Source organism: Camponotus vicinus, unplaced genomic scaffold, assembly GCF_025532165.1.
Source record: "Camponotus vicinus isolate PSW18456_S1 unplaced genomic scaffold, iyCamVici1.0 SCAF_8, whole genome shotgun sequence".
NCBI classification, from domain to species: domain Eukaryota; kingdom Metazoa; phylum Arthropoda; class Insecta; order Hymenoptera; family Formicidae; genus Camponotus; species Camponotus vicinus.
This window is the reverse complement of record NW_028141980.1, coordinates 7,944,449-7,960,435: the sequence shown is the minus strand read 5'-3', so window position 1 is coordinate 7,960,435 and position 15,987 is coordinate 7,944,449. Positions and strand designations below refer to the sequence as shown.

The 15,987-nt window shown below is 31.4% G+C and overlaps 2 protein-coding genes across 2 annotated transcripts; one reads left to right on the top strand and one right to left on the bottom strand.

Moving 5' to 3' along the window:
- Positions 1-1,389: 1,389 nt before the first annotated feature.
- Positions 1,390-7,032, bottom strand: LOC145976397 (uncharacterized). Its single transcript, XM_083107454.1, has 7 exons — positions 6,899-7,032; positions 5,639-6,054; positions 5,050-5,451; positions 3,386-3,643; positions 3,052-3,111; positions 2,511-2,603; positions 1,390-1,506 (listed from the first exon to the last, which is right to left on the bottom strand). Exons 2-7 carry the CDS (start codon positions 5,951-5,953, stop codon positions 1,390-1,392), a joined length of 1,245 nt encoding a protein of 414 aa, XP_082963580.1. The 5' UTR covers positions 5,954-6,054; positions 6,899-7,032.
- A 375-nt stretch (positions 7,033-7,407) lies between these two features.
- Positions 7,408-13,778, top strand: LOC145976396 (uncharacterized). The gene is given in 9 exon segments (XM_083107453.1): positions 7,408-7,428; positions 10,779-10,971; positions 11,270-11,367; positions 12,360-12,414; positions 12,417-12,788; positions 12,922-12,940; positions 13,309-13,438; positions 13,441-13,701; positions 13,704-13,778. Coding segments are annotated over 9 exon segments (1,224 nt in total).
- The last annotated feature ends 2,209 nt before the right edge of the window (positions 13,779-15,987 follow it).

Here is a 15,987-nt window from a genome sequence, read left to right as displayed (position 1 = left end):
TAATTGATAACTTTTTTTAAATTTATTCATTTAATTCAATTATAAATCTATCTTTATAATCTAATATAGTAATTTTAAATTATCTTCGCATAAATTTCAGAAAGACGGTTTCCTTTGAATACTAAATTTAAAAGAGACTACTGTAATCAGTGACGGGTACAATTCACATGCAAATTCTATTGCTCGCTACTTCGCCATCGTTGTGCACCATCTACTGAGTGAAGGAAAGTAGTTTAAAGAGGATGTGGTAGGCGGTAAGTGGTCATTTTTGTCAATTTATCGGACTCGAGATCTGATAACATTTTATTAAAATTTTAACCAATAGCAAAAATCTGAGAATTTATTAACAATTGTACGTAACTGATCGAACATTGTATTGCAATATAAGAAGAGAAAGAGAAAAAGAGAGATTTCGCATTTTTAATTTTGCATGAAAAAAGGTGTGTGACATTTTAATTATATTTTTAAATTTATTCCATTATGAAATTAAATAAAGATTAGTATTAATACTATTGTTAATCATCATTAGCTACATTTCTTCCAATTAAATACATTTGTTCGATCTGATATTAATTACAAATCATTAATGGGAAGCTAGCATTTCGCATCGACTTAATAAAAAGAATATACTTCTGAAATTTATAGTTCTAAAATACGGCGTATTTTTCTTTTTTATGTCAATTCAATGCATTTGCATTAGTATAACCAGATATGTACTCAATAGGGCTGCAGTCTGAAAATAATATCGATGAAATCATAACTTTTCAATATTCCAATAAAATATGAGGAAGATATATTCAACATATTTATATAATTCTCTGAATAAACAGCAGAATAATATAAAATTTATGTATAAATTATAATATAATTGTATAAATTATCATATCATTTGTTAAAATTAATTAATATTTATTAATTAAATATAAAAATTATTGTGTATATAACTGTGTTGCATATTTTTTCAAGTTTTCAAGTTTATTTGTTAAAAATACAAAAATAGAAAATATGCAAAGTGTGAAGTAAAAATGTAATTGTTGAGTTCACACTAGATATTGCAATGGAATATATAAAATCCTCGTAAACACGTTTATCATGACAATCTAAATGTGGAATACCATTAAACCTAATTGTAAGATAATTTTGTAGAAGACTAATTTCGGAGCTTCGCTAAGCTATTGCGAAGCTATTGTGGGAGGATTTAGAGAGTCCAAATATCATCGAAATTGTGCACTTGTACTGCACGAGTAACAATTTGCCAAGTGCCAATTCCAAGCGATAGAGTCGTACTAGTTGGAAATACACGAATTTCGATGATTTGTGAGATCAAGATACAGAATCGAAGACGCTTTTTGGTCACGGTACGATTTACGAGCGCGTTTAAGCTAGCATTTACAGCTTCTCGAGTCCCGCTGGGATATCGGACCAGAGCCAATTAACCTTTACCTTCATCACGTCGTGCCTGGAGTTGAACGCGATCGGTGTTAGTTTGACGGAAAAACAATCGCTCTAAACGTAACGATCGTTAGTAACACGTTGAATCTATCTTTATTACTTTTTTCAACGAGAATCGATCGCGAGCATTTATGAATGATTAATAATTCTTTGATTGCGGAAGTAATATAAATATTCAGTATAATATAAATATTCAGTGTTTGTCACATTTAATCGTGACGTCGGAAAATATTGCATGCATTTTTTTTAATTATGCAGCAGATTTTTAATAAAATTGTTTATGGAACTAGATATTTTACAAAGTAGCTATTATTGTTTACGTATGCATGATATTGTAAATACGATTTATTTTCATTTTCTGATATTAATTTCTCGTATTAATTTTTATTTCATATTTTGATATAATTTTTACCTTCATTGCTATGCTTGCTATTTATATATTTATGTTTAAGTATTAATACAATATATCACGTTTAAAATAAGCTTAGAACATTTTTGCTTTAATAATTTCGATTAACTCATCCACGTGTCAAGAATACGTGATTGCGTGTCTTTTCTTTAAATCGTACCATTGTGACGTTAAGCATCGCGATGAGAAACGTGTTCTCCATGCAATTATCTGTGTAATTCAGCGGCTTTGTAGTTTTGATATGATCATTTATGTCAACTTGTAATATCTTGATGAGATTGTCTTAATTTCATGAGATGGTTTGTCGTTATTAATCATTTTAATCTTTTAAGGTCTTACGGATGAATATAATACTGCTTATCCGACGTGTAACTTTTAGCTAAGCCGAAATTTGAGTAATCAATTATAGGATTAATTACTAGGTACTCTTAATTATCCGAAGCAGAAATAGGATATTCTCATTATATAATCTCTTTAATTAAAAGCCCTACATAATCAGTAAGATGCAAGAAAAATTCCGTGATAACTAAAAGCATTGTTTATTTCGCGAAACCTAAACTTAATTATAATTTATATATATATATCTTAAAAGACACATTTATATTTAATTAAAAAATTCATTATCTTTTACGATACTCTCGTTACTTACAGAACATAATAATGGCAAGTTCACGTAAAAGCATCCACCGGCGGAAAAGTTAAGTCTTCGATTTAGGAATTGCATCGACGAATCCACGCATTCCTGCATTTAGAGAAGAGTTTTTACACAGATTGCAATCGTATGAAAATCGTTGTATAAATATAACGAAAGCAATATTAAAAGACAGTAAAAATAAACTTTAACCCATTCAGACCTGAATTTTTTCTGGTAATGTAAAAAATTATATATTATTATTATTATTATTATTTTATTATTATTATTTATTATTTTTTTTATTATTATTATTTTTATTATTATTTAGTCCACCGAGAGATCGCAGGGAAACTAATTCTAAAAAATAACTATTTCACATGATTTTAAAGTTTTTGTGCATAATTATGTACATAGGGTCTGAATGGGTTAAGAAAATTAATAAAATTTCTATTAGAAAAAAGTTACTTGTAAATGATTGGACGTGATTTCTATTAAAAGAAGCCAGAAAAATGAGCAATAAAATATTCGAAGCAATAAAACGCCCTTATCTACTTACGTTATTTCTTTTTATCAATCTCATTTGCCACTCGATAAGAATTGGACTTATACAATTAGCCTGGAATACAGATGTTGTTTTAAATTTTCTGGTAACGTTTTATTTGTATTTATATATTTCAAATATTTATACATATATTTTGATACTTTATTATTTATATATTATTACATCCGTAAAGATGTATTAATCCGTACACATATCTCTGGCGTAAGTTTATACAAAATTAAAATTTGTGTGAACTGATTATGATAAATTTTCAACGCTATCTGGACATCATTTTGTCGCAAAGGATGCGATTTAAATATAAAAGTATTTTCTACTTTACAGATTTTACTTGAGAGCAAGCGTAGTGACAGGCAATGTGAAGTAATAGAAGCTGGAAGAGGAACGCCATCAACCAGCCGCTCAAGCAGTACACCAACGACCACGTCACTTTACCCCACGGGTTCATGACTGTCCATACTATTATAAAGTATATGTTGCTGACGGTGTGAAGCCCAAGATTGCCGAGCCAAAAGAGCAGCGACCACGAATATAGCGATTCCAAATTCTCTGCGGCGATCATCAAATCGTTGTGCAGAGTTAGAATTGTCTTGTGCAAACAAATAGAGAACATTGTAAGTCCTTATGTTACTAATTTACATTTCTCATATAAACATTTATATTGCTTAAGAAAAAAAGAACGAATTTTATATACAGGGTTTGCCAAAAGTGTGGAAACCCCTTAATATTTCGAAAAATACGCATTTTTAAAAAAAATGTTTCATACAAAAGTTATAGGGTTTTATGTGGTGCATTACACAGCAACATTATTATGACCGCGAATAGCGTTGTCAAGGTTATGTGAAGGTCACCTCCAACTTTTTAAATAAGACACCCTATATACTTTTGCATATTCTTGTAGCTTATCTCGAGAGCTTTCCAAAACACTATAATTAAGTTAGTTTTCATTAAGTACTTTCCGAGTTATGAGGCTTGAAATCATTTCTTAATTTTACATAAACCATAAAATATCTAGTAAAATATTCATTTTTCGATTATCTTACCTTAATACTTTTATGTACAAAATAATGAGAGGAATCAATTGGTGTAAAGAAAAAACATAGTTGTTTCTAAGAAAAAATATGTAATTTGCAATTAACAATTACATATTTTTTTTTAAAAACAACTATGTTTTTTCTTTACACCAATTGATTCCTCTCATTATTTTGTACATAAAAGTATTAAGGTAAGATAATCGAAAAATGAATATTTTACTAGATATTTTACGGTTTATGTAAAATTAAGAAATGACTTCAAGCCTCATAACTCGGAAAGTACTTAATGAAAACTAACTTAATTATAGTGTTTTGGAAAGCTCTCGAGATAAGCTACAAGAATATGCAAAAGCATATAGGGTGTCCCATTTAAAAAGTTGGAGGTGACCTTCACATAACCTTGACAACGCTATTCGAGGTCATAATAATGTTGCTGTGTAATGCGCCACATAAAACCCTATAACTTTTGTATGAAACATTTTTTTTAAAAATGCGTATTTTTCGAAATATTAAGGGGTTTCCACACTTTTGGCAAACCCTGTATATGTATACTATATACAGGGTGTCTCAGACTTAACGAATCAGCCGTTAATGGTAGATTTCTGAGATCATTTGGAGACGAAAATCTTAATACAAAAATGTTGAGGAAGATGTAGTTTCGCCGCTACAAAAAATTAAAGATCTCCAATCAACGCGTTACGTTCTCCTGCTCAGGGACATAGCGCATCAAGGGGCCCGCGTACAGCGCGATAAGTTTGAACATTTTTATGAAGTCTTCCTCAACATTTTGGTATTAGAATTTTCGTCTCCAAATGACCTCAGGAATCTGCTATTAACGGCTGATTCGTTAAGTCTGGGACACCCTGTATAAGTAAAATATATGTGTGTATAATACATAATTTTTATGTTATTGTTATATTCTTTTGATTAAAGAAAAATATTTAAAAAATATGATTCGAACCCTTTTGCTAATGATAATATTCTTCCTTGCCGATGTAGGCGGTAGATTTTTTATCGCCATCACATTGAGATGATGAAACCGTTGGCCTAGAAAGAAAACTATCGCCACAAATTTAAAGAGGGCCATTGAACTTGCGATGTAGATAAGCAAGTATCCCGTGTTGTAAAGCCATGTCTCGTAAAAGGCATACATCCCGATGCGATTAATGGCGATCCAGATGGCCGCGATAGCAACAGAGAGAATCCACGCGACGATCGCGGTCTGCCTCTCTTTGCGAGGAAAACCGAGTTGCCTAACATCCTCGTCGTAATCTTGCAGCGCGTTCCATATTTTGGTGAATCTGCGTCTCGTAAATGCCACCAAGCCCAATTCGTACATCGTCACGCTATAGTTAAGGATCACCTGTACGATCACATTTGATCATTGCTTCGAGTTTCCGGTGATTTTGAAATTTAGAATTTAATTACTTAGTTAGATCTACGTTTAAAAAATCAATTAATATAGATCTAATAAAAAGTCGAGTCAAGAATTTACTTTTGATCATTTATATCGCGAGGAATTTCTTCCTCACAAACAATTTTTTACTGACCTTTGTATCCTCCGTTCCTCCCAAAAGCGCGCTATCATCTCTCTTCAGGCCTATAGTCGATTTGGTCACCACGTAAAATATATATGTATACAGTGTAGCAGCGATCGCCGTAAAAATCAGGTAAATGTTGGATGGTATCAGTCGATCCTGCGAGAAATCGTAAGGAGCGAGACCAAATACCCGCAGAACATAGATCATTGGCCAAATAGACATGTAGAGAGGTGAATCTGGACCGCGTAGCTTCTTCGTCTTCTGTCTTTTTTTCGCCTGTACAAATACGGTCTCCACATCGAAAGGACGAGTTCGGAACTTCATATCCAGGAAATGGATCGATTCTAATCCTTTGTCGGATTAATTACGTCTGGTAAGCATGAGTTCCAATTCCCGCTAATGAGAGGTGTAGGATTTGCACCTGTCTGCGATAATTATCAATTAATATGGCGCAACCATTTACATTTTAAAAGAGACAAAAACACATTCCGTATCAAAATCGCTTCGAATAAATTACTTCAAATTATTTAATCATTAGAGCACTATTAGTATATTATCATGATAATGCTATATATTTTACATCAATCACTGATATCAATCACTAATCTATAGCAATAATGCGCGACATAAATACGTTGCAAAAATATCATAAACAGACATTTTTGGAGGACTCAATTGATAGATGGGATTTTACATGTTGATTAGAAATTTTGAAGACATAAACCCAAAAAAGAGAGTACAATATAATTCTTTTAGACTTGATTAAAAAATGCTCCGTCCTTCGTTCTTAATTTTTCTGTGCTGTTTTTTTTTTCTTTTGTATGTAATTTATATTAAAGTTAATAATTTGCGAAAGAGCCAATTATTTAACGCGGCGCGAAAGCAAAGGCTGCAATTGTAGGAAAGTCGATAATGTAGCTTCCAATCAGATCTACGTTCAATTTCATGAGTAAATATTGGATCAGCGAAGTCCAGAAAAGTCTGCCCGCTTTCGCTTGGTGTCCCGGAAATCACCACGTTCATCGATCAATTGCATTGTCCTAGAAAACGTAATGTCGAAGGACAACACAAAGCTATGATAAATAAAACTGGAAGAGAGAAGCACAAAAAAAAACATAAAGCATATGAAGAATTAAGAAGAAGGTATAAAATCGTGCGAAGTATTTTCGCAAAAGCGGAGAGAGAGAGAGAGAGAGAGATGTGCTTCCTTTTCTTTTTTCACATAAAGAAAAAAAACGTTAGCTCGAGCACGATAAAACCAACTATTACGTTTGAAAATCCTGAACGCTTCTCGTTGGATATTTCGAGAGTTAGGCGAATTTCGACGTAGCCCTAGGGCCATTTCGGAGCTGTCGTAAAACTCAAACTTTTTTCACCGGTTTGTGACGTCAACTTTCCGTCGACGAAAATGTTATAAATCACACAAATATAAAACTCGAGATGGAGAAATAAAAGAGTTACACCATCTCGAAGATAGTGAACCGCACTGAATTTGTCATTTTAAAAACGCAAGGCTAGAAATGAACTATATTTGAGAAAAAATGTAAAATATTTATTAAGATTTATTTTTTTTACGATACAATTTATGGCAAAGTGAACTATATTTGAGTAAAAATATAAGAGATTTATTTTTTTTTTATGATACAATTTATGGCAAAATGCGATCAATGAATCGAATTAGACGCTTATCATTAACTTTCAGTGGGATTCAATGTACTTACATTACGAATAATTCTCAAAACGCACCGTCTCTCCTGGACGACGTCGCGAGAACCACTATGACAGGGATTCAATACGGTGTACACCTTTGTCGCACTTGAAAAAAAAAGAGCGAGATTAGAATCGTCCGCGTAAACATATCCACGTGTGCACAGACGTTCGTAAACGTATGTACGTACCGAGTGTGACATGTGGCGCGTTAAATATTATTCCACGTCAGTTCTCGGATGAATAATTGAACAGCAAAGAGGAATAACAGGTGAAAACAACTGGTCGAAGTGGATACACCCTTTAGATAGCTATAATTGAATCGCACACGGAAAATAGTCTCTTTACATTTACGGCTATGCCGACTTGGTTGATTTTATTACGCAAAATATCTCTGACAGATCCTCCGATTTTTATGAAACTTAAAAAAGATATTTATTTTTTTATTTTTTACTTTACATTTAAGTAATGTAATTTATTTTTCAATAATAATATTCAAATTACAATACGATAAAATGTCATATCGCACATATAATTTAATTATCAAAATTATTTATCATGCAAATATATATAATCGAGAAAGATGAGTTGATTTTTTAAATAATATAAATTTTTTTAAATATATATAATAAATTTTTGAATTATTTAATATATAATACTGCATAAAATTTATTTTCTTTTAATATTATATAATAATATATTATATAATATAATTATATTATTTAATTTCATTGTTTAATATTATTATATAATATTATTATATAATAATATTAAATAATAAAATTATATAAAATTATATATTATATAAATATATATTTTTGTATGATAAATAATTTTGATAAATTATATATGCGTTACACGCATGTATACTTAATGAAAACGCAACATCGAAATCATAACACGGAGTAGAATAACAGTCAAATGATGATAAATATTTCTGACATGAAAGGAAAACGCGATGAAGTACCGAATGTGTGGGCGAGCACGCGAACAAATAGTGCGATATTAGATGAAAATCTAGGGTGTGAAACTATCTCGTCCGGGCGACGCCCTCGAGAAATGTAATTTAACGTGGAACGATATTCGTCGAGTACTTGAAACAACGGCAGGAACGAAATGTATTTTCATATTTTCTCGGCGAAAAGGCGACGAGGTTACATGCCGGCCTCAAAAATAACGCAAACGACGCAAGAGATAGACATAGATTTCGCAATTTCCGTTTTCTTTTTTTTTTTGCAATGTTCTCTTCTAAAAGTGCGGCAAATATTAATTTTGAATCTAAATAATAGTAATTAAAATTAATAATTAATAATAGTACTTAAATTAATAATAGTACTTAAAATTATTTCCTTCATTTGTTACTGATATTTCAATGCAAGAGATCAATAATTGATGAGGAGAGATCAATAACTGATTACGATAAATGACATGCGCGCACAAATATACAATGCAGAAGTTAACAGAGATGATTCCTTTTGTCAACAGAAGCAAATTTCGAGAGACATCTAGTGAAATATTAATTGCACAATATATCCACCAAATAGTATTAATCCAGAACTGATAATTAACAGAATGCGATATCGCGTAAGAGATTAAACAACGAGTTTATTTAGACGTCAGTGCTCTCTTTTATCTCATTGATATTCCGGTTACTGCAAGAAAAATTAGTTAAAAGAAAAGAAAGTATGTCAGCTACCGAAACGCAGAACGAAAAAGAATGCTTTTAAGGACAGTGCGGTGAATACTAGTGGCGTATATCGCGTCCTCGGCGTCGTTCTCATTTCTCGTATAATTAGATGGAAGCGACGAAAAATGTGACGAAATACTTTCAAAATTATTCCATATTTTTTGTTTTTAAAAATGTTCATGAAATTATCCAATTCGCATTTTTTGTAACTATGTGTACTATAATCGTAAAAGAAACTTATAATTTGATCAAAAATGACCAACAAAAAGATTTAGGTATTAAAAAAAATCATGTTTGATCAATAAAATAATTTTGGACCAATGCAAATGTAAAGAAGTATGTATACATTGAAAATAATAAGTTTCGAGCATAAATACATAAATTGAATGATCTCGAAATGAAATGCGAGAAAGGTATTCATATGTAATTGCATATTTTTTCTTAAAGACTACAACTTGATATGACTGAAGGAAAAATTAAAGAAAATTAAAGAAAATTAAAGAAAAATTAAAGAAAAATTAAATTAATTTTCTTACAAAATTCGTTTCAAAAATAAATCATACAGAAATAAATTATATTTATTTAATCATATATTTATTTTTGTTTTTGAAGATAGAAATATAAGAGCAAATTTATAACTAATATCTAATCATGAAAACAAAAAAAATTATTACGCAATTTTTTTTGTATATTTTATATATTGATCTAATATATATAATTTAACTGAATAAGATAGATTAAATGAGCCGATGGATTTAAAGGGAGTCTCCTCGTGTTTCATTGCTAACAAAAACCGTTTAAAAAGATAAACATTTGCGTATTATCAAAATCATCTTTTATTTCGACAGCTAATTAATTACTTTAGTGGGCGTGAGCAATTAAATCCGCCGAATGCAGATAATATAGTCCGAAAGTCGAACTACTTCATTATCTGCATTCGGCTGGAATCTTATTCAAATGCCTTGTTCCTTAAAACTCGTTTTCCACCTCTTTCGCTTTCTGCAATTATTTGCAATTCTCAGGGAGTTTTCATGAGTTTTACTAAATGCTTGAAAAATATTATATATCTGTTAAAACTGGTGCTAGAACTTGCATTTTATTGCTCACGCCCACTTGGAAGCTCTCCATTAAATCTAAGAATTAACCGATATAATATCTTTATAAAAAAGCTGAAAATAAGAATCGTATTTTTTGCATATTACACCAACGAGAAAAAGCTTTCTAATTCATTCATTCTAATAAACTTTAATAATATGAATAAAATTCCGGACGAATTAATTTTAATTAATATTTATTATTCATATAATTTCATAAATATAGTAAATATTATATAATAATTTATAATAACAATAATTACTATTATATAAACACAACATTAAATTTGTACGTAGATTGAATTTTAAATCATATTAATGTAAAATTATTATTATATCTTTAATTTTATTTGGAAAAATTAATTAAAAAATTTATTCGATAATGTAAAAATATTTATCAAAGCATCTGCATATCTGATATATATAATCTAATGAAGATTGATATAACTCACAGTCTCTGTTCGAGAAACTGGACAAAACGAAACGAACACGATCGAAGCAACGCAATTTATCTGTCAGTTCATCCGTTCGGTTCGTCTAAAACTTTTATTCTCTAAAGACCCAGTCCACCTTCTCTCGCTTCCCCATTTCATTTACGACTCACCGAAAAATCCCTCCCGAATTGTCACATCTGGCAACTCTCGGCGAACGACTATTCAAGATATCCCGGAAGTCATATAACCGCGACGCACTGAAGATGATCAAGGTCAATTTGCTGAGATGGACCTACGAGAGACATGCCACTGACTATCCCCTCGACGGACATTTTCTACGTGACAGGGCCCTTGAATTGTTCCGCGAATACAGACTGTCCAGCACGTATTCTCGAAATTCTCGCGTTGCTCGAAGGGCTCGTGACACGATCGTTTCGGGATTAATCCGATGGCCGGATGAAAGCCGCGATAGTTGAAGGTATAATAGGTTCGTGACGCGATAGCAGTATTGAATGTCGTGTATTTAGGAACACAGGACGATGTCTGGCTGCACAATGGGCGCTTTGTTTTATCTCGTTATGGAAGATTAACAATTCTTATCCCTTATCTCGATTTTCTCCAACTCCGATTATTCGCAAGTCCTTATCTTCTTATACAAATATCTTATACAAAGTAAGATTGATATAAGAATCTTAATGAGTTTACGTTAATAACACAGGCCTGCGAGGTTCAGTTACAAAAAGCAGAGTAGATCAATCTGATAGATTTTGTGATGCTGAAAACGAATCTGGCCGCAGAATTTCCCCAGCACGTCAGGTTTTTGAATAATTTGTAGTTGAAGGACCCAAAAATCGCTATTTTGGCCAATTTCATGAATTTATTGTGGGGAAACCAAATTTTTGAAATATTTCTACCAATGGCATCGCATAGTACTCACTTTCACCTTTCAAATCCACTTTCGATTATCGCCGCACGATTTTTTTTCGCTGAGATATATAAGTATGAAGTTATAAGAAAATTTACGTTAGAGAAAATTTTCATAGACGTCAATATGGTAGATCCATCATTTTGAAATTTCGAAAGACTGACATATGTCAGGTTCGGTTGCCCAGAAAAGTATCGTAAAGAAATATATAATACAGTTGTTACACATTCTGATAAATTTTTCTAAATTTTATGCCTTTTTATTGTGATTCTACCCGCCATATTGGATGCGCCATTTTTAATTTCAAAAGGTGACAGAAGGTATTTAAAAATGTATGTTTTTACTCTAATTTTGATTCGTAGTGAGATAGAGAGGTGGCACGATTGATTTAGAATGGCTTATTGGATCCCTGTGCCGGTCTTATAACTTGTATATCTGAGCGAAAAAAAATCGTGCGGCGGTAATCGAAAGTGGATTTGAAAGGTAAAAGTGAGTACTACACGATGCCATTGGCAGAAATATTTCAAAAAATTTGGTTTCCCCACAATAAATTCATGAAGTTGGCCAAAATAGCGATTTTTGGGCCATTCAATTACAAATTACTCAAAAACCTGGCGTGCTGGGGAAATTCTGCGGCCGGATTCGCTTTCAGCGTCACAAAATCCATCAGATTCACCTACTCTGCTTTTTGTAACTGACAAAAAAAATTTCGCAGGCCTGTGTAATATATAATTTATCATACAGACGTTTGAATGAACTCATAACTAGCTGCCATAATATTTAATATCACAACATAATCATTATCATAATTGTAATTCTTTCCAGGAAGAATTAGTTAAGTCAGCTTTAAAAGTTTTGAGAGATGACTGACATGTTTTCTAAGAAAGCGCTCCTCGAGAAACCCATCTTCAGCAAGAACCGATTATGCTTCGATGTAATATTATTATCACGCAGCACAAGCAAAAGGACTTTTTCTTGGAGCTGACGATGTACATGAGCATCTTGCCCATCAAGATTTCATCGACGCGATTCTGGTGAGATGAATCCGATACGATCCTGAAGAAGGTGACGGTCCTGATGTCCTGCAACGCCTCCGGCACTAAGAAGCTGCCGTTATTGATTTGCGTCTCTTATCTCGCTGTGATAACGAGCAAGAATTACGTGTACAGTCACAGCAAAGGCGCTTCGATGCAAATTCAAAACAATGGCTTCTTCAGAAATGAATCGAATGATTGCATATCGAGTAGCAACCGCAAGATCCTATTGTTATTACATAAAAATTGCACGGGTGCTATTCGAGATTTCGAATCAAGCAATTAGGTACATCCTCTTTTTCGATAATTTTTCACTGATTTTGCTGATAATGAGAAAAAAGAATATCTTGCAAAATGATTAACAAAAATATATTCAACAACTTCTATTATTGATTTATTTATTCTATAAAGAATTAAAAGTTTATCATGTGTACGAGAAAATTCATATATAGTGTATTTTCAATTATTTATATGAAAAATGTGCTGCAGAAAATCGAGAAAAAATTAAGAAATAATATATTTTATAATTAATAATTATATTATATTTTATAATTAATAATATTATATTTTATAATTAATAATATTATATTTTATATAATTAATAATATATTTTATAATTATAGGAAATAATATAATTTATAATTAATTCTTAATTTTTTTAAACTAATATATTTTTAAGATTAGATTCTTTAGAAACATTCTATGAAATTTTCTGAATTTTTATCTCATCGTATGAAAGATATACAAATATACTCTTGAAAATTCAAGTATTTTTAATAAATAAAAGGCTTCTCAAAGGTTTAATTACTCCTGCGAACTATCGGAAATATTCGTCGTAAGCATGTACCAGGAATTGGGGGAGCGTCAATGATATGTCAAAAATGTAGTGAAAAGCTAGATGGAAGCATAGCGGAGAATTCCGCGCGATCTCACCTCATTATCATCAATTTTCAATAAACGAGCTTTTAAATCGGCGAGTATTTTCTGAAAAGTCATTGCGACGCTTGGAAAGATTTATAGACTGGGTTGGTTTTCAGGAAATTCGTCACGTTCACAAGCTTTCAACCGATGCATTACACAAGCCGCGCAAATCCCGGTAAGAATTCCAATTACAATCTCAGACTACGGAATTAGATTAGACGATCAGCTCGATTATGCGATTAAAGAGAAGAGATCAATCCGACTGATAATTACATATACGAATAAATGGAAATTTAAAAGAGATTCATATGAAAGAAAACGTTCATGGGGAGAGCTCGTTTAATTAGAGAAAGATTTACGAAGTGACGAATCAATGAGGAATAAAAGATATCACTATTCAGCCAAAGTTTACGGGGACCATCGACATCCAGACAATCGAAGATGCAACTTAATTATGTCAGAGTTCTAAATCCGGTGAGTCATTCCATGCAAACAATTGTGAATGGATATTGACTACATCGAGGACAAATACGGATTTCGATCGTAAGTTCGATAAAATGAAAAAGGAAGTAGAAGTAATCAAGCTTCGAGCGACAATCAATCGAGTTATTGTCGGAAATCGACGCGAATGACAGCAATATTGTGTGGCAACAAGTGTTTAACGATACGTCGACTTGATTGCAAAAGATTTTAATATAAACGTGATTTATTGATACTCTAAGAAATGAGATCGCATCGATTGGTTCGGATGGGAACGATAAGTTTTCTCTGCGGAAATCCCAGAGAAGACGACATTCGTGTTTCGTTAACGCCAAGAAATCCGGAATAATAATGATAACAATGATAATGGAGCAAAAAAAAAATCGCGATTGGACGAAGTAGTACAACTAATTTCGTCTTCGACTTGTCTGACTTAACATGTATTGTATCTACTAATTATTCTATTAATACTCTCATGTGTCAATAGTAATAACATATAACAATCGCGATCATACGAAATAATGAATATCTTTACTATAGGATCGTAAAAATGGATTAAAAATTAGCTTAATAGTAATGTGTAAATAAATATATTGTTTATTTTTTTAAGAAAGTTGAAAAATTCGAATATTGGATTCGTTACATATTTCATGACTTTATGAAATGAAGGTGTACATAGGATAATCTTTTAATTTTTTATTTTTATACTTTATTAATAATTTATTAATTTTATTATTATTTATTTATTATTAATTTTTTTATTATTTATTAATAATTATCAATTTTTTGTTGTAAATATTTTATTTTCTGTGTGTAAATAAATATATTGTTTATTTTTTTAAGAAAGTTGAAAAATTCGAATATTGGATTCGTTACATATTTCATGACTTTATGAAATGAAGGTGTACATAGGATAATCTTTTAATTTTTTATTTTTATACTTTATTAATAATTTATTAGTTTTATTATTATTTATTTATTATTAATTTTTTAATTATTTATTAATAATTATCAATTTTTTGTTGTGAATATTTTATTTTCTTCTGTTTGCTTTATTAATGGCGGAAATTAAGAGTATAAAAAAATACATAGAAAAATAGATAACAAAAGAGTAAAAAATAAAGCAATTTTTTAAATTTAACAAATATAGGATAGCGATTATAATTCTTCAAGAAAGTTTAAAATCGTATATATAACAGATATGTAATCTGCATAATGAATAAGTTTCAGAAATAATAAAGGTACAAATTGTCACTATAAATCTTTCATGCAATATTTTTCACTTATATCAATTAATGTACTTCTATAGAGGAGATAATGGATCAAATAATTACATTGTAAGTAGCAAACGCTTGAATAAAGGAAAAACTGTAAATTGTTTTGGCAAGATAATACAATTAGAGGGAATTTTCTTCATATGGAATCGTGCTTTCTCGCATATTAATTGAGCGAGCAATATGGAAATTATAGTTTGAGCAAGAGTTAATAGGTTCCCAGAGTAATTCACGAAATCGCGTCCCGTCTAAATCACATTTTCCGTGGAAAATTACATCGCTTCGAAATCATCAATTGCGCCTTGAAGCCCCATTGTATGCCTCTCGTCGGATTTCTTAGTCGAGTGCAATCTTCCCGTTTCCGTAGGAAACAAAGTTACGCCCGCTCAAGGACTCGTAACGGGCTTCGAAGAGTCGTGATTCCCGGACGTCCCTAACCGTTGAATAATGCGACTTGTATACCATCCTGACATGCTCCGCTGGGCGCGAATGATACTGAAGGATTAATGGTACGTCGTCACCGAGGATCGTAATAATTCACAACCAGAGCCCACAGTAGAGAGAAATCTTACGTAGCAATGTAAGTGTTTTATATAGATTATCTCAGACTTAGAGACGTCAGAGAAGAGATGATTTTTCACTTAAAATAATTCGATTTCATGTACAAAGAAAATAATTGTTTCCGAGATATTAGAAGAAAAAAACACTTTTATATTGATGGATAAGGTAAAAAGAAAGCAGAGAGAGAGAGAATAACGGGGCAAATACATTTTATCGATTTTAATGTAATTTATTTATTACA